The sequence below is a fragment of the Sceloporus occidentalis genome, unplaced genomic scaffold, assembly GCF_023333645.1.
Source record: "Sceloporus occidentalis isolate IW3139 unplaced genomic scaffold, rSceOcc1.0.p SCAF_20, whole genome shotgun sequence".
Taxonomy (NCBI): domain Eukaryota; kingdom Metazoa; phylum Chordata; class Lepidosauria; order Squamata; family Phrynosomatidae; genus Sceloporus; species Sceloporus occidentalis.
Genome location: NW_028317000.1, coordinates 11,331,166 through 11,348,882, shown reverse-complemented (window position 1 = coordinate 11,348,882; position 17,717 = coordinate 11,331,166). Strand labels below are relative to the sequence as shown.

General features: G+C 42.6%; 1 protein-coding gene across 4 annotated transcripts in view; it reads right to left on the bottom strand.

Annotated features, from left to right (window-relative positions):
- Positions 1 to 1,767: 1,767 nt before the first annotated feature.
- GANAB (glucosidase II alpha subunit) overlaps positions 1,768 to 17,717 on the bottom strand; it is a 32,754-nt gene continuing 16,804 nt past the window's right edge. For 3 of the 4 annotated variants that reach the window (XM_089483622.1, XM_089483623.1, XM_089483624.1), the window contains 14 exons: positions 15,595 to 15,830; positions 14,580 to 14,706; positions 14,295 to 14,374; positions 14,040 to 14,183; positions 12,529 to 12,625; positions 11,412 to 11,513; positions 10,153 to 10,396; positions 9,253 to 9,317; positions 8,013 to 8,089; positions 7,088 to 7,162; positions 6,751 to 6,864; positions 5,718 to 5,830; positions 4,960 to 5,060; positions 1,768 to 3,303 (listed from right to left, as the gene is read on the bottom strand). In XM_089483622.1, the coding sequence (XP_089339748.1) occupies positions 3,194 to 3,303; positions 4,960 to 5,060; positions 5,718 to 5,830; positions 6,751 to 6,864; positions 7,088 to 7,162; positions 8,013 to 8,089; positions 9,253 to 9,317; positions 10,153 to 10,396; positions 11,412 to 11,513; positions 12,529 to 12,625; positions 14,040 to 14,183; positions 14,295 to 14,374; positions 14,580 to 14,706; positions 15,595 to 15,830 (1,685 nt within the window). In that variant the 3' untranslated portion in view covers positions 1,768 to 3,193. Of the gene's footprint in view, positions 3,304 to 4,959; positions 5,061 to 5,717; positions 5,831 to 6,750; positions 6,865 to 7,087; positions 7,163 to 8,012; positions 8,090 to 9,252; positions 9,318 to 10,152; positions 10,397 to 11,411; positions 11,514 to 12,528; positions 12,626 to 14,039; positions 14,184 to 14,294; positions 14,375 to 14,579; positions 14,707 to 15,594; positions 15,831 to 17,717 lie in introns of those variants that run through there. The other variant, XR_016272164.1, reaches the window with a different exon arrangement.

Here is a 17,717-nt window from a genome sequence, read left to right as displayed (position 1 = left end):
GCCACTGAGGCCTCACTTCCGGTCCTGCGGTTTTTGTCTTCCGGCAGGAACCAAAGCTCCCAACTCAGGGTTCCGCTTTAGGCGACCCTTAAGGCATAGGGCTGTCTTGTCCGGTTTCTTCTTCTTCTTCGCCCTCTGAGGAGGAGAGAGCGCCTGCCTTCCAGGCCTTTCTCACTTATGGCCGCCCTCCTGCCCTGGGTTTTCCCTTGGCAGGCTTCTTCTACAGAGGGGCTTTGCCATGGCCGCCCTCTGAGGCTGAGAGAGTGTCACCAAAGTGTTGTTCTTGGGTGCCTTCAAGGCCTTTCTGACTTAAGGCGAACCTGTCCTGGGGTTTTATTCTAAAGCTTCTTCAGAGGGGTTTTTGCCAAGGCCAAGCCTGAGGCTGAGAGAGTGTGACTTGCCTTTCTTGTTGAATCATAGAATTGAGTCATAGAATCCATAGAAGAGACCCCAAGAAGGGCTATCCAGTCCAACCCATTCTGCCGTGCAGGAACTCCCAAGCAAAGCATACCAGACAGATGGCCATCCAGCCACTGCTGAAAAACCTCTAAGTAAGGAGACTCCACTGCATTTTGAAGGAGTGTCTTCCAATGTCAAACAGCTCTTACTGTCAGGAAGTTCCTCCTAATGTTGAACTGGAATTTCTTTTCCTGGAGCTTGCATTGATTGTTCTCTGGAGCATCAGAAAACAAGCTTGCTCACTCCTCAATATGACACCCCTTCAAATATTTAAACAGGGCTATCATATCACCTCTTATCCTTCTCTTCTCCAGGTTAAATATCCCCAGCTCCCTAAGGAGTTCCTCACAGGGCATGGTTTCCAGACCTTTCACCATTTTAGTTGCCCTCCTTGGGACACACTCCAGTTTCTCAATGTCCTTTCTAAATTGTGCCCAGAACTGGATGCAATATTCCAGGTGAAGCCTGACCAAAGCATAATAGAGTGGCACTATTACTTCTCTTGATTTAGACAAAGTACTTCTAGTGATGAGCCTAGAATCACATTGGCCTTGTTAGCTGCCACATTGCACTGTTGACTCATGTTCAACTTGTGGTCTACTAGGATTCCTAGATCCCTTTCACATGTTGTCTTAACCCAGATGTCCCTCATTATATATCTATGAAGTTCATTTTTCCCGCCTAAGTGCAGTAGCTTACATTTCTCCGTGTTGAAATTCATTTTGACAGTTTTGGCCCAGCTTTCTAATCTATTATGGTTATTTTGAATTTCAATCCTTTCCTCTGGGGTATTAGTGACTCTATGAGATTGGCGACCCTATCTTGTGGGTTTGAGCAGATGTGACTGTACTGAAAGGCATGGCATTAAACAATGTATTTCATACTGTGATCAGGGTGGAAACTGAAAGCATCCAAGTACCTGTTTTGGTCAGTGGGTTTGTGATAGTGCTCATTGTGTGGTTGTGGGGTGGTGTCCAGAAAATGGACTTGTTCTATTGATAGTTCCAGGCTGAGAAGTCTACAAAAGCTTATGCTACAACTTCTTTTTCTTAGTCTCAAAGGTGCTTCAAGATCTCTCTATGTACTTCTTTCTCTCAGTCTCAAAGGTGAGACAGGATCCCTGTTTTACTCAAGTTTTGCATTTTTAGGCTTCTTTCCTTTTTTGTTGTTGCTCTCAGTTTCCTGGTCAATGTATATATGTATACATAGAGCAAACTCCCCTAACTCTTGCAACAGATCGACAAAACAAAACCCCACACCTGTGACAAGATCAAGAGTATGAACACAAGATGAGATACCTTGGTAGGATTTTCTTTTCTTTTTTATTGTCCATCGTTTTATCAAAACAGTCAGTGAAAGCTTTACCTGTAAATCAAATCACAATCAGGAAGGGGTAAAAAGGGGTGTGTGTTTGTGTGTGTGTGAAGAAGGAAGTGTGACTTTTTAAAAAAAGCCTTCTCCGCCTTTTTGCCTGCAAAAACACAAGGAAGAACCAGCCAGAACCAGGAATGTTAATCCATTGACACATAAAAGATGGCCAAAGAAAGCCACACAGCCTAGCCAGAGGGCAGGAGCACAGACAGCTATAAGCAGGAATGGAGGATGGGAAGGGCTGCAGGAAGGTAGAGTAAAAAAGTCCCAGCTAGTTCACCCTCCAGGAGGATGGGTTCCCTCTTCTTTCTTTCTTTTTAGGAAAGGGGTCTCTTTTCATAGCAGCTTTTTTGCCCCCATGCCTTTGTTTTTTGCTCTTTCTAGGTCTCCACTGCAGACTAAAAACTTCATTTCACTCCAACACAGAGCTTCATTTTCTGTCCAAACACAACCCGATTCCCCTTCACATGATTTTTTTGCCTAATGTCCCCACCAGATAGCTATATATATATTAAAAAAACAAAACACGTAGAGGTGACAGTGATTCACTGACACCTGGAAACCGCACTCTCTTCAAAGAAATAAAACATTTCTCCTCATCCACAGTATGGGGAGAAGTGAGAAGAAAAAGAATGACAGGTAGGGAACAAAAAGCATAGTAATGGGGCCATAGGGTCTTGGGATCTTATGAGGCAGGTGGCTGTAACCAAGGAGATGGTACAGGGGACATGAAAAGAGGGGCATATGGTGGAAGGGACAAGGATGGCTCAACAAAACACTGGAAGATTCTCAATACATTCACCTATTGACAACGAAATGAGACCTGTCCAGTAAATCATTTGGGTTGGTCCAGACATTTGGCCTGGAACTCCAGTCACAAATAGTTTTGTCAAAGGAGAGTTGGGGCTGGAGGTACTACTGAGGAGGCAGGGGACATGACTGGATTGACTAAGGGCATCTACTGTGGAAAGATGCCCTAATGTTGCACTTCTGGAAGGGGGCGAGAGAGAGGGGAGCACCTTTTTTTTAAACACTCCCCTGAAGAGGGAAACCAAATCACAACGAACTCCAACCCGGAGAATCTTCAATTCTACAGCAAATATTGCTAAAATTTAATCTATGGAACCATCTGAAAAGGCCAGAGGCCAAGCCAGAATCAGAGCAGGGAGCAATTGCTGTTCCCTCTCTCTTAAGACATGCCTGTGTGATATGAGACATGGGACCCGAGGCACTACAGATGGGGAGCTACCAGCCTACCCTAGCTACATTCCAGTGAGAGGGGGCCAAGCCAGAACTCCCCAGCACTGCGCAAGTGTCTCTCTACCTTCATGCAGCTAACCTCCCCCACCCCTGCCTCGTGCCATTATCGCAGAGAAATGCTCCAGTCTGCCCCAATGTTGACTGCTGGTTTCCGAATGGTTAAAACAGATGTTTCCACCTCGTGGATAAAATCTAGGCGAGTCTCTGCAGCACCTGTATGGGAGCAGGGGAAGAGGAGAAGAAAAACAGAGGGAGACACGACTGAATGAATAGCATTTAGACTTCCCTAAATAGGCTTAACAGAAATAGTTTTCAATATATAGCTGCCTTGCTCAACATGGCATGGTTCCCCAACTTAGCAAGCTGGGGCTACAGCCTCCATCATCCTCAACCAGGCAAATTTCTCACTAAGTAAAGACTCCTACAAATGCAAAGCTGGTTGACTATGGAACTGCAGTATCGCCAGTCAGATTAGTGGAGTTCAAACTTCTTTTCATTTGTATGACACAGCATTCCAAGCCAATGACATTGAACATGGAGATATATTTCAGCTATAGATTTCTAACTGTGTACCTCTAAAGTTTGACTCACAGCTGATCTCAGTGGTATCAGGCAGAGAAAGATCACCTGCATTTTTTTTATCAGCTGCAAGTGCTGAAGACTGAACCTGGAACTTTACTTCTACAGGGAGGATAGTTGCTCTACTTTGGGGCTACAAGTCTTCCCCAAAAACTAAAATTACTGCAGTCCTGATGGTTCTTAGCAAAAGTCTGGTTGTAAAAGGAATACAGATAGTTATCATATACCAAGTCAAATTGTTTGTCCATCTACATCTGTGACATGCAAAGGGCAGCCTGTACCCATTTCTTTCTTCCACCTGTTTTTGAAAAATGGCTTCTCAGGGTCCAAAACAGGCTGAGGAGGCGGTAATAGAGAATGGCCTGAAATGGCTAATCTCATCTCTGGATTTTTCTGGAGGTGTGACTGGTCAATTTTAGGCCTTGAAAAATACAGGGGCTTTAAACAAAAATAGCATATGCGGGACAGGTGTGATCTACACAAGTCTAAGGACTCTCCATCACCTGAAATTCACTAACTCATAGTCTAGATCAGTTACTTAAACTCAGGGCCTCCAAGAGAAATGTGGCAAGGTGGAAAAAGACTGTTTTCTCTCAAAAGTGAGGATTTAAGATCCAAATGGTTCTAAATGCTTTATTCCCTGTGCAGATAATCAGAATGATCAGATAACAATGTCCTTTATACAAAGCAGTGATAAGTCTGATTAGCTAATGAAATGAGCTTATCTGGCTTTTTAATCTGCAAAATTTCTAACTGCACTATCAAAATCAATTTCTTTGGCAGAGCTTAATTCAATACTAAGCCTTGCTAAATCAACAAAATTAGGTTTCACGGGTCCCTCCTTGGATCTCCAGGCCCCTGACCAATGTATTTGCTGAATGCCTCTTTTATAGGTCCTGCTTACACTAACCTGCAGTGGCTAACCAAGTAGACAGGGCTTTTTTGTCACCTTTTAAGATGGAGATGTTAGTGACGAAACCTGGGACTATTGGTATATAAAGCAAGATTGGGCATCTTCTGGCAGTCCATGAACCCATTCCATCTTCTCCCAGACCCTTCATAGCTTAGCTTATGGCACCCACCAAAGCACTTTTGGTTTCCACCCATCCCTTTTATTTTATTTAACAAAAGGTGTTTATATGTAAGATGTATTATAAAGGAGGGTTCCAGGAGCATTATGTTCTCTTTTTAACAATAAAAACGGGTGGTGGTGGAGGAACAGTTTTGAGGGGAAGTTTCTAAGCGACTTTATGGGCTCTTAGGTTGCTTTTGGTGTATGCAATCACTCACCATCTTCTTTGAGGAACACTGCTGCTGGCTTCCCAGCTCCGAGGATCACTACCCGTTCAATCCAAGCCGGAGTTTCAAAGATACCATTTGGATCTGCAGAGCTGGGGAAGGGGAGAGGGAGGAGGTGAATTACAATATAGGGAAGAAATATATTTGAAAATATTATGAAGTCAGAAAGAAACTGGTTTATGTCACTGTTTCCCAATCCATGGCCACCCAGATGTTTCAGACTACAATGCTTCTCCAACTATTGATTTCACTGGCTAAGACAGACGGGACTTGCATTCCAAAAGAAGGCAGTAGGGTTGGGGAGGTCTGCTATTATAAGATTGCTAAGCAGAAACACTAATTGATTATCTATAGAGAGCAGAAGGGAGGAAACTTTCCTCCAGGCCATTAGGCTTCCAAGGTGTTTGGGGCTACACATAGCTTTCCAAGATGATTCAAAAGTTAAAGTGCTAGTAAAAAGTTTATGGTCTTGGTAACTTGGTAATCCTGAGTTTATTTATATTTTACGCACTTATTCTAGTGTATCTCATTAAACTTGCCTGTGAGGAAGTATCATTTAAGTATTTGAGATGATACATACATGTGTCACATAGCTGCCACCATCAGAAATACTATGGAAGAACATTTAATCCTGCATTGGCCCTATCTGTGTCTGAAATAGTACAGCCCAATCCCAAATTATTACTGTTGAACAACTAGCAATGGTATACAAGATGAACAGAGAATAAGATTCAAAGAAGGTCAAGTACCTGGCTGTCAACATGTTTCCAGAGAAATTGAAGTATCGATGCAGGTATTCTCCCTTTGTCTTGAAGTTATACGTGTGCCCATCATCAAGAAAGAGGTCACCTTGTGCTGTGCCCTAGTTTTGGAATTTAAACATGGAAAACTTTGGTGTCCTAGTAAGTTAAACCTAGTCCCAGGCTTTTCTCTAAGGGAGACAAGAGGTCTTCTGGACAATAGCTCCCTGTGGGAGGCCTGCTTCCTTACACAACTACCTAGATTTTTCATCCTCTCTGTTGGAGCAACAGTTGAGATTGACTTAAGGAGGAGACAGGAGGAAAGCCAATAGAGTGTCTATATGCTAGGCCCAATTCCTACCTTTGCTCAAGAGGAAAGGACACAGGAGCAGGCAGGCAGCACTGCAGAGCAGAAAGCAAGGGAGGGATAATGGTAGTAGGAGTCCCCCATTACAGATGCCTGCCCACTCCCCCTCCCTCTTCTTTTGGGCAAAGGCAGATATTGGGCCTGGCATAGCAATGGCAGGGCTGGCCCAAGATATTTTGCTGATTGAGACAAAGGACAATATGCAGGATAGTTGCAATAAAAATACAGAAGACCACTGAAGTGTTAGTTGAATTTTATTCAATATTAGAATCAGAGTTGGAACAGACCACAAGGGCCAGCGAGTCCAACCCCCTTGCTATACAGGAGCTCAAAATCAAAGCACCTCTGACAGGACAATATCCTCCACCAAACCTGAGGGTAGCAGGCTAATTTGGGGAGGAGACTGGACAGCTTATGCAATACAAACAATTGTCTCCTTCAGAGGGGAATGGCCAGATACTGAAGAGAAAAGGCAATGTGACACCCCAGCCCATGTGTCTAAGGTACACTGGCCCAAAGCAGCATCAGCAGGGAACAATTCAGAGGGCAGTGGTGGATCACTGCTGGGGCAAGGGCTTTGGCAAGTGCGCAAGGATGGTGACCCTAATTCTGGCTGGTTTTGAAATATATGCAACAAACTCCTCATCCCCATACACTCAAACCTTCCCCACTCACCTGTGGGCCCAGGGCCACATAGAGGGTGTAAGGATCACTATGCATGCAGTCAGAAGACCGCCGTACTCGCTCCTTCCGAGCCACAATGGTACCACCACGCTGATACACAGGAATCTGTTGAGAATGAATAACTCCTAACCAGGGTGGCTGTCACTGGTGAGGCTGGAGCCTAAGAATCCCACCTGGCAGACCACAGATTTCCCAGCTCTGGCCTATATCCTGGGTAAGAAGTGACTCTCCAAGGACCAAATAGTAGAATTTTCAGGCCCTAGATAGCTTCTTTTCAGGCCCTCAGGGAATTCCAATCCACCCACAAAACACTCCCTCATTGACTTACACTGCTCATGGTAACAGCTAAATAAAGAGTTTGGGGTGCATGAAGTTTCTGGTGTGTGTGGACATCATACCAAACCTGCAAGAGAAAAAGGAAAGTTAACAGAGGACTTTGGACAACAACATGACTTGTTATCTTGTCTCCACAAATAATCTTAGAAGTACTGGAGTACACCAGATTTTATCTTAAATAAGAGATGAGCGAACTATGGTTGTTGGTATGCAAACAATACCAGGCTAATTTTAAAAGCCTTCTGGGAGCAAGCAATGAAGACTTCTTGCAAGAGCCATCTTCTACTCCTGCTCCTAGCAGCATGTTGGGTGCTGAGAGAAAAAGTGACCCAGGGTGGAGAAAGAAGGAGGAGAGTGATAAAAGCAAGGAAAAGTGGGTGGCAAAATGAGAAAGAAAGAAATAATGGGATAGCAGACAGAGAAAGAAAGGTGGTCACAAAACAAGGAGAATGGCAGAATGAGGGTTGACAGTAAACTGGGCTACAGAAAGAGAGAAAAAGAGAATAAGAAAAAGAGACAGTCCTATCCACCCCCAACAGGTTATCTTTGGAGGAATGCCACTGAGAAAAGCTTTCCACCACAATCCAAATGAACAACTCAACTTTTCAGCCTTCATCATAAACATATATGAAAAAGGTCAGCATCTGTTTAGAAAAAGCTCCATAGTTTAGAGTGCAGAATCCTTAGCTCTTCCATGATTCTTTTCCACCTAACCTCTATTCGTGTTTCCCTCAGTGTAACCCACTCTTACACTGACACGTGGAGATCAGTTCAAATACACTTAACATTGAGAAAGTGCTACAACTACACATTCCCGTTGTTATACCCTGACAAGTGAGCTTTATCAATCCCTCTCCTCCCCTCCCTTCCTCTGTTTTTCCATCATGCCCCATTTCTACTCTGCCAGCCCTGCTCACCTCTCCTTTGCCAGGCAAGTAGACCTGCACACCTTGGGCGCCCTGGGCTGTGACTGGGTGAACCAGCAGTGCATTGCCTACAAGGAAAACAGTATTTGAACATCAGGGACAGAAACTTGCATTAATTTCTTATTTCAAAAAATTGTCTATGAAGTCCTGCATCACCATCACAACTGCATAATCTGCTTTCTCAGATTTTTTTAAAAAAGGAAACGGTTGTCCATGACAGTTCCTGTGGTGTGCTTTAAGAATAAACATTGATTGTTTGAATTTTGTCTCTGCTGTGTACTAGGTTGCCCCCCAAAGACTTTCTTTTTCTCTCTCTTTCTCTCATCTTCAACCACAACCAGTACATTCACTGGCCCACCCTAAAGGCTGGTATTGTAACATGGTATAAATAAAGTGCTTTACATGTTCTCAATCATAAATACTAAGACTTTCACAACTTTAATGCAGTGAAATGGTTCAAGAATATTTAACTAACAAAAAAGTTCAATTGGCCTGTCTTTTAAATGATTAATTGATATAATTAAGTGCATTCTGTAGTTGCTTGGAGCAGAGCATTTAGCATGGCAGTGTTCAAAGTGTAAAATAACCTTCCCTTTGAATTCTTATTTTAGCCACATGAGCAAAAGTATCTGTTTTACTTACCATGCATTTTAGTCTTATGGATAAAGTAGATATTGTAATAGATGTTCTATAGAACAGTTTCATACTATGTATTTCATAATTTGAGAGACCAGGATGCCCAACTTGCAGCCCTGTACCCCAGGCACTTTTCTGGCTTTCTCCCCAGAGTGCCCTTTTTCTGGGCATAATAAAGGTATGTTGTCTCTCCTGGAAACCTTCAGCAGTTATTCATCTTTAAATAGGTTATAGTGGCCCTCTGTACTGAAATACACATTTTCTAAAACCAGCAATGGGCTGATTTTCCTCTCCTTCTTTCTTTCTTTTACCTTTGGCACTGGGGAAATTTGTACATTTCCTAGAGGGTCATAGGGGCAGAAACGGCTCTCCTGACCCTTAACTGATCACTCTTCCTTTAGATGAATCCTTTCACATCTTCTTTGTCTTTGAATACTACTTTAATTGTGAGTAGGCTTTTTTGAAACTTGCAAAACATGCATAAATAAATAAATCTTCAGCTACAAAGGTCAAGAATCACATGAGTGTGAAAGGGATGCGTCAGAGTACAAGTAACAGAAAGCAACCAAGCTTTAGGCTTCTCCACTGAACTCACCAAGGAGATACTGGTCATCCATGCTGTATGTCGTAGTGTCCTGGGGATATTCTACCCAGAGAGGTCTATGAGGAGAGAAAAAAGGAACAGTGGTGGTGGTGAAGAAGCAGAAAGATACCTTACAGGAAGGAAAATATAATTCAGATGTCATACAAAGCCGCAGTTAAGGAAATGCAAAGATGGTATGATATGATGCCTGAAAAGCCTGTTTACAATTAGGTCAAAATATAGCTCAGCTAAGACATCACATCAAACAATTGCTTAGAGATACTTTCAGTTTCCATCTTCTTCACACACTTGATCCTATGTTGCAGAAGTCTCTAGAGGTATAACAATTATACTGTAGTATGCACCTCAACAGGTTTTGGACCACAACTCCCACAATCCATTGTTCACAGAGGTGCAACTTCTCAGAAAGTCTAAAACTCCTACAGGGCCACTCCCACTCATGAATTATATCACAATTAGGATCTATTATTGCAAACCATGGTTTGGAAAACTATATGCAAAGACAGCTTCTGTCTATCACTCCCTTCCATTAGATACTATAACTAAAGTCTGGATTTAGTGATGTCTTATACAAGCAGAATGTTTCCTCAAATTAGCCCAGCTAATTTCTCCTGATTTTCCCTGTTGGTTTTTTTTTTTTTTACCATTTTCCACACAATTTGCCACTAGCCATAAGGTGCCGTCCCAACACACAGTCCTCCATGGAGAGCAGAAAAGAACAATACTGTCTCCCCATAGAAGAAAAGGACTTTAAGCGCATCTGTTTCTGGATCTAGCCTAATTTTTTTAAAGCCTAAACCAATTACCATCAGATTCACTGGACAATGCTCCAGGTTTTAAAATTCTGGTGTAGTCTTGCGTATGTGCTTCTCCCTGTTCACACAACCTCACCTCATGGCAGGCTGGCCAGTCTGGTAGCTGTGATACATGATGGTATACCAAAAGGGCAGCAGAGCATAGCGCTGGCGGATGGCTTCCCGAATCAGTGCTTTATTATCTTCTCCAAAGAGCCAGGGTTCCCGGCGAATGGTGTCCACATGGGCATGTGCCCGGAAGAAAGGCTGGTAGGCTCCTGTTTGGTACCAGCGCACCAGCAACTCAGGTTCTGGGTTTTTGAAGAAGCCACCTATGTCAGCTGAAATAGAGCGAAAAGACAGAAACGCAGCCTTAAAAATAAATGTCCTCAAAGGAAAAATACAATGATTTAGCCAAACATAAGGTCACTGCAGACCAGAACCAGTGCAGCCATCTGGAGCCAGCATTGTGCGTTGTGTAGAGGTGGAGAATCCCTGAAGTTAAATCTGGCCTTTCTGAGGTCTAATTCTGGATCTCTTGGGTTCTCCAAAAGTCCAAACCTCCTATCTGTGACACCATTATTTTAATGGTGTCCTTGTGTTTGTACATGTGTCCTGCTCTTCTAAAAGAATGAACTGAGTATCCTAAAGCTTAGATGGACTTATTGGCAGTAAGAACTTGAAAATAAAATATTAGGTGCCAGCTGTTCCCACTCAGATGGTTGTGGTGAGGATAAAAAGTGGGAAGGAACAGAATTATGTACACAGCTATGAATTTGCTGGAGAAAAAAGACAGTATAAATGTAATATCCCCTCCAAATGGAAGATGCCACCAGGGAATCAAAAAGTAGGGCCTGAAGGAAACAGTCATAGTAATTATTATTTAGAGGTGGTAAGGAAGATTAGCCTCCTTATTGTCACAAATGGACCTATCCTATTTAGTTCTAGCAGTTGGTTTCTTTATCAGGCTAAGCCCATTCCTTCGGATTCTGTCCATAAAGACTCTGCCCTGAGCTGGGTCAGATTATAGTGATGTACAAGGTGATATTAATACCAGCAGTAGCAGCTAAGAAAATAAACTTCAAATTAGGAAATGATTGCTTCAAACCTTTCCTCTATTTTGAACCCAATAGATAACTCAGAATCTCCCTGTGCAATATGGGCATAATAATACTTATCTATTTTACAGGATTTCTGTAAGGACTACAGAAAGGTAACAGGTAAAAATTGCTTCTGAACATTCAAAAAGTGCTACATGAATGCAAAACAACAGCAACAACATATTTATGAATTTCTTTATTTTTATGATGTCAGATCCATCCCTCTCTGGGACAAGTTGCCAAAACCAGTCCTTACCTCCACAAAAAGAAATGCCCACAAGACCCAAACTCAGACACATAGGGATAGAGATCTTTAAATGGTCCCATTCTGCTGCATTGTCCCCTGTCCATACAGCACCTAGAGAAGAGGAAAACAGCATGAAATAATACAGTGGGGCCTCAGTATCTGTGGGGGTTCTAGGCCCCCCCCTGCAGATACAAATAACCGCGGATGCTCAAGTATCTAAAACTTTTTTTTTCTGCAATTGGTGGCAGCCAGGCTGAGAAGCAGTCTCAGGGTAATAAGGGAGGCTGCAGAAACAAAGTAAGGAACCTGTCATACATTCTTACTGCTTCTGCTGCCATTTGACACACCAGTCACCTACTTTGGGTGTTAAGAGGAAGAATCATCCATGGATTCCTCCTGCACCCTACTTCAGGATTTGGAGGCTGCTGTCTCACACTGACACACTTAACTCCTGCATTGGGAGTTAATTGGGAGTTAATTTGGGATTCCACCAGCATCTTACTCCTGAAGCTGGAGGTTGCAGTCTCCCATTCTAACAACAGCCTTCTTTTTTAGGGGTTAAGAGGAAGAAGAATCCCTGGATTCCTCCTGCATCCCACTCCCAAAGCTGAGAGCTATTGTTTCCCATTGACACATCAGCCTTCTGCTTTGGGAGTTAAGAGGAGAAAGAATTCCTGTGTATATAAAATATGCATTCATTTAGTATCTCCCTCTCCTGTGGCTGTACCAGATATAGAAACTTCCTTTAAACATTCCTTGACCATCATTTGCCAAAGTTAAGACCTTCCTTTTTAGGAAAAATATTGGCCTTCAGAGCAGGGACGGAGAAACCTCTGGTCCTCCAGATCTTTAAAAATGCAACTCTCATAATCCCCCTGTCATTTGTTACGCTGGCTCTGGACCTCAGGATAAAGCAAGATTCTATTCTCATGGTTCAGAACAAAAGGCCAATTTAAATAGGAACATAGAAAGCACTGTTACAGCAAGTAATATCAATGGTTCATCCTATTCAGTTTTGTCAGTGCTGACTGGGAACAGCTCCCCATAATGTCAGGTAAAGGTCTTTCCTGCCCTTCCTGGAGATGTCAGGGATTGAAACACACACACACACAAACACAAAACTAACCATAACGTTGAGAGCCTGCAAAGAAACCTCGAGTTAAGACAAATGGACGCTCCACACCTCCAGATCGTTGCACCTGCCCCCGTGCTGTTGCCATTTGCTGCCAGAAGAAGAAAAGATAATAAATTACAGGAATGGCTCAAATCTGTAATTAAAATCAAACCATTTGTCTAAAAGATAATCCCAAAGACACCTCCCTCCGAGTCCAACAACCATGGATCTGTCCCGTCTACCCTCAAGCTTTATCCTCTTCTCTCTGAAGATAGCATATGAGTATACTATGATCCTGAATGAATGCAGAATAAAGTGATATTGCAGAATTCAGATTCTTGAATTTCATTCTTAAAACCAGTCGTCCCCCCCCCCCCCCAATCTTCCTGGCTGATAAATTGTCCAATCTGCTAAATACCTTTACTCAAATTTACCTTTACCCATCTTTAACCAAGATCTTCAGATGTAGGGTGAGATATAAATATTTTTCAACAAACAAACAAATAAAATTTCTTGCAGCTTTTGGTGATCTCCCATTCAGATTCTGGCATGCTCATAAGGTTTATGATTGCTGAGTTTTCCCAGTGGTGGGCTGTGTGGGTAATGCTTAGAAACCACAAAGATTACTGGATCACATTGGATCAGCCACAGTCTCTCACTCTAGCCTATATATATGACATATAGGTTGTGAAGACTTAAAAGGGTAAGGAGAGACTGCATGTGTCAAGAGGACAGGAATGGGGGGACTTAAGTTTGTGAGTTCTGCTTTGTTTTTATTAGAATACTGAGGTCCCATTCAAGAAATAATAATGCAAGATAGGATTGGGGAAAAGCTAGGTACAGAACGGTGGCGTGACACCTCTTGAGTCATACACCAGAATAAGCCACATAAATTTATCTCTGTTTCCAGCATTCAGTGATGAGAGCTATTTTTCTTATTTTCCAAACAGCACTGTCCATGGATAAGGAAGCGGCATTGTCAGACTTAGGGAAAGCCCAAAAACAAATGTCAATGCAGCCCGAAAAGGACTGAGTGTGCTCCACAGCCACAGAATAGTGGCTTGTTCTAGCTAGCAGAATAGGGAAGGACAAAGAAAAAGAACACAGGGAGAAAAGACAACCTAAACAATAGGGGGGGGGGGGGGAGAAATGGGAGGGGCTCAGTTCCTAAATAGGAGCTTTCCACATTTTTGTTCTAGTTTCACACAAGTATAAATGTCTTTTGAAAGGATGACAAATTCCAAAAGACTAAATAGGAGAAAGGAACATAGGAAAGCCTATTTATTTTTTGTCATTTTTAAAGAAGTGGCTAGTAAGGAACCTTCACTTGTTTATTTTTAGTATCTACTCATCTGCCAGCAGATCCAAGTGTACCTACTGACCACTTGTGATGCACCACCTGAGCTCCCTGATGGTAGATTAAGAAAGACACAATGTTCAGACCTATTCACTAGCATCCTCAAACACATTTAACTAGGTTATGGAACCCAGGTCTTCTTGGAATACACAGAAACAGCACTCACCACATAAAATGCATAGAGGTTGTGGATATCACGGTGCTCCCACCCGCCCCAGTGCACGGCATCCTTGTGCATTGTCACCTCGGGGCCATTGAAGACGGAGGGCTCATTCATGTCATTCCAGGTGTAAAGATTCTCCATGGAGCCCTGAAGACAATGAAAAGGGAAAAAAGATTACAGGATAGAGGGGGGTGGAGAGGTGCCTATGGACTGTGCTGCAGGCAAGGTGTGCTCTTCTGCATCCAGATGCTTTCCTACCTCATACTGGTCGTAGCCGAACATGCTGGACCACCAGGCACGCATCTCTGGGTTAGTAAAGTCTGGATAGCCCGCAGAGCCTGAGTGGGGCAAAACAAAGAGCAGCTTAGGCAAGAATCTGTCTCCTTTATTATTGAAATTAAATAAGAAATAATTTCTTTCTCATAAATAGTGCCCAGGTTCTGCCACACAAGATGGTAACCTCATTTTACTGTGCATTAGGTACTGCCTGTAGTAGCAAGAGAATAACCAACATATCCCACCTGTTACCAATTGTTTTCTCACCTGGCCAACACCAGCCTTCATAGTCACCACCATCCTTGGTCTTGACATAAAAGCCCTGGGAGCGAATCTCGTTGTGCACCCGGTAGCCACTGTCCACCTTGATGTGCGGGTCCACAATACTCACCATCTGGATTGAGATCAGATAAAACGGGATCAGGAAATAAATGTGTAGCACTCAGCTAAACTCTCTGTCTTGTGAAAGAACAAGGGGACAATTTCTCTAATGTATTCTGGTTTTGATATACATCGGGGAAGAGCAAAATCCTAAGACAGGGCACTAGAATTGCCTTCTTCTTTCCTATTAATGGGGAATCAGGGATTAGAACCTTTTCTTAGTTCTCACCAGTGGCAAATGTGTACCTGACCATGGAAATGGAGGTATGAATTCAGTGACTGAACGTTCTTCCCTTACAATATTCAAAACTTAAAAATCCATGCACTAAATTGAGGCTGTAATGGCCACATCATGAGAAAGCAAGACTCATAAGAAAAGGCAATAATGCTAGGAAAGGTATAAGGCAGTAGAAAGAGAGGAAGATCACATGCCAGATGATTAGGAGATCATAGGCTTGAACCTGTAGGAGCTGAGCAGAGAGGTTGACTTGGAGATGTCTCTCAACTTGCTATGAGTTGGCGTCAACTTGAAAGCAAGATGGCTGCTGCTGGAGAGCTATTTGCTCTCTGATGATGTCAGCTGTGGCCCTGCTTTTTTTGGCCAGTAATAGGGTGAAACCAACTCTGTGTGAATTCCTCTTCTCAACAACCCAAAAATAACCAATTATGTGACAGGTAAGGCCTTCCTTTTCTTATACAATTGCAGTGAGCATTGGAACAGAGCTTGTCAAAGCTACTTTTGAGACCAGAAGTAACAGGGGCCTTGTTGGCTGTGAAATTCAACAAGTTGTAGTTCAAAAAAGTTAATGTTTCCAAGCTGCATGCAGAATGTTAAAAAAAATCTTCCCCAGCCCACCTCAAAGTATTTTGTCTCATATTCTCAAACCTGTTCCCAACTTACCTTTCTTCTCTTGGCTGCCAGGCGCTGAAGCATTTCCTGAGGGTGGGGGAACTTGTTCGGATCCCAAGTGAAATAGCGCTTCCCATCAGCATGCTCAATGTCTAGCCAGATGACATCATATGGGATGTCATGCTCATCAAACCCATTGTCCACAGTATTCACATCCTCCTCATCATTGTAGTTCCAACGACTCTGGTGATAGGCCAAAGCAAAGAGAGGAGGCAGAGCCTGAGTGCCTGAAAGAAAAAAGAAACACTCAGGCTGTGATATTTACACTCAGGTTGTGATAACATGTCATGGGGACACACTAATCTAAGTCAGGAAACTGCCTTATACTGACCAGGACCATTGCCCATCTAACCAGTACTGTTTAGGCCAAGAATTTCTTTCAATCTGGGGAAGCAAATTCAATTCAGGGGCCACATTCCAGTGAAGATTGGAACTAAAAGCAAAAGAGTACCAAAAAATACTTGCATATTTTAGCTTAAATGTCTTATAACTAGTAACTAAGCTTCAGGAAAGGTATTTTAATTTTTTAGAATAAGGGGAAAAAAACTGTCCAAGAGCCAGGAAAGCAACAAACAGTTGGGATAGCAACAAACAGTTGGGATATCTTCGAAGCAAGACACAAGCACAATGGCATCCCCAGCACCTACTTTTCAGAAGCATACAGCTTCTGATACTGGACATAATATATAACCATCACAACTAGCAAACACTAATAGTTTTATCTTCTATTGTCTACTCCATGCACAGCTATTGCTCAACCACTGAGCTATAGACCCACGCACTACCCAAAAGACAAACAGTGCTCATGCCCCAGACCAGTGTTATGCAAAGTCCCTGGCTCAGTGCTAGTTCATGAACTATCAGCTGCCAATCCATACAGAGCCTTCAGAAAAGAAAGGAAGGAAGGAAGGAAGGAAGGGAGGAAGGAAGGAAGAATTGCAGCCACTGGTCACAAATATGACACCAGTCTTTGGCACATTAAGGAAAGAAAATGTACCAGTTCCCCACATCACATAGCCTAAGCTGTGCTCTAGGCCAAACACGTTTCAGAGACCTGCACTGCAAAGGTAAATTTACTTACTTCTCTCACACACAAACACACAAATTATTTTTCTCTTGAGAGGGAAAAGGGTGTAGAGGACAGTAAGGCTTGACTCCTAGCTAACTGGAGACAATCTTTCCACTTCTCTGAAATTTCCACTGGCTATTCATAGACTCAGGCTTATTCTATTCAGACAGCATATCAAAACAAAATGCATTAACCACAGCTGTGAAATGTATGGCAACTCATATAATATGCAACTCATATTATCCCTAAAAGAGCATAAAGAATTGTGAGGGATGGTCACACACTTTCCATCTCTAACCTAAAACATGGCTTGAATTTCCAAATATACTGATAAACCATGGTTTAAATGTGCATGTATAATTTCTTTCCCTCCTTCTCAGGAGTCCTATTCCCACACCAAAAGGATCTGCATGGACAGAGCAGCAGCTGTAGCTCTGGTTTTCAATTCATATATCATGCCAAAACATAATTATCTCAAAGAGGGATTTGCAAGCACAATTCAAAGCATGATTTCCAATTCTGCTTTGTCACACAATGACAACTCATCATAATTTAATACAAAGAAAACCCTAAGCCAAAAGCAAACTATGGTTTAGCAAATGGACTGAATAAACCAAAATTGTAACAGAGATGGGCCGTTTCCCCAGGTGCCCTGTACTGGATATAGGTAAGCTACACTTGTACCCTCACTTTGTACCATTTTAAAAAAGTTTTAACTGACAAATCATCCCATGTTCTCACAGAATGCAATTTAACCAGTAACCAGACCTTGCTTTAGGCCCCCTTTTTTCAAAACCACAAGTGATTAGAAGTTGGTTTTAGAAATCCCACTCATGTTTAAAACAACAAAGAAGAAGGAAATCTGGGAAAATTGCCTTCCGTGACCACCCCCCAAGGGTAATTTTAAATTAAGTTAAACCATTTTGAAAATAATTGAAGGTTACAGTGATGTTGGCAAGATACATTGAGATTTCAGATCACCGAGTTCTGTGAGCAGCACTTTGCCCATGCCTTGATTTTTTTTTTTAAAAAAGAGGGATATAAA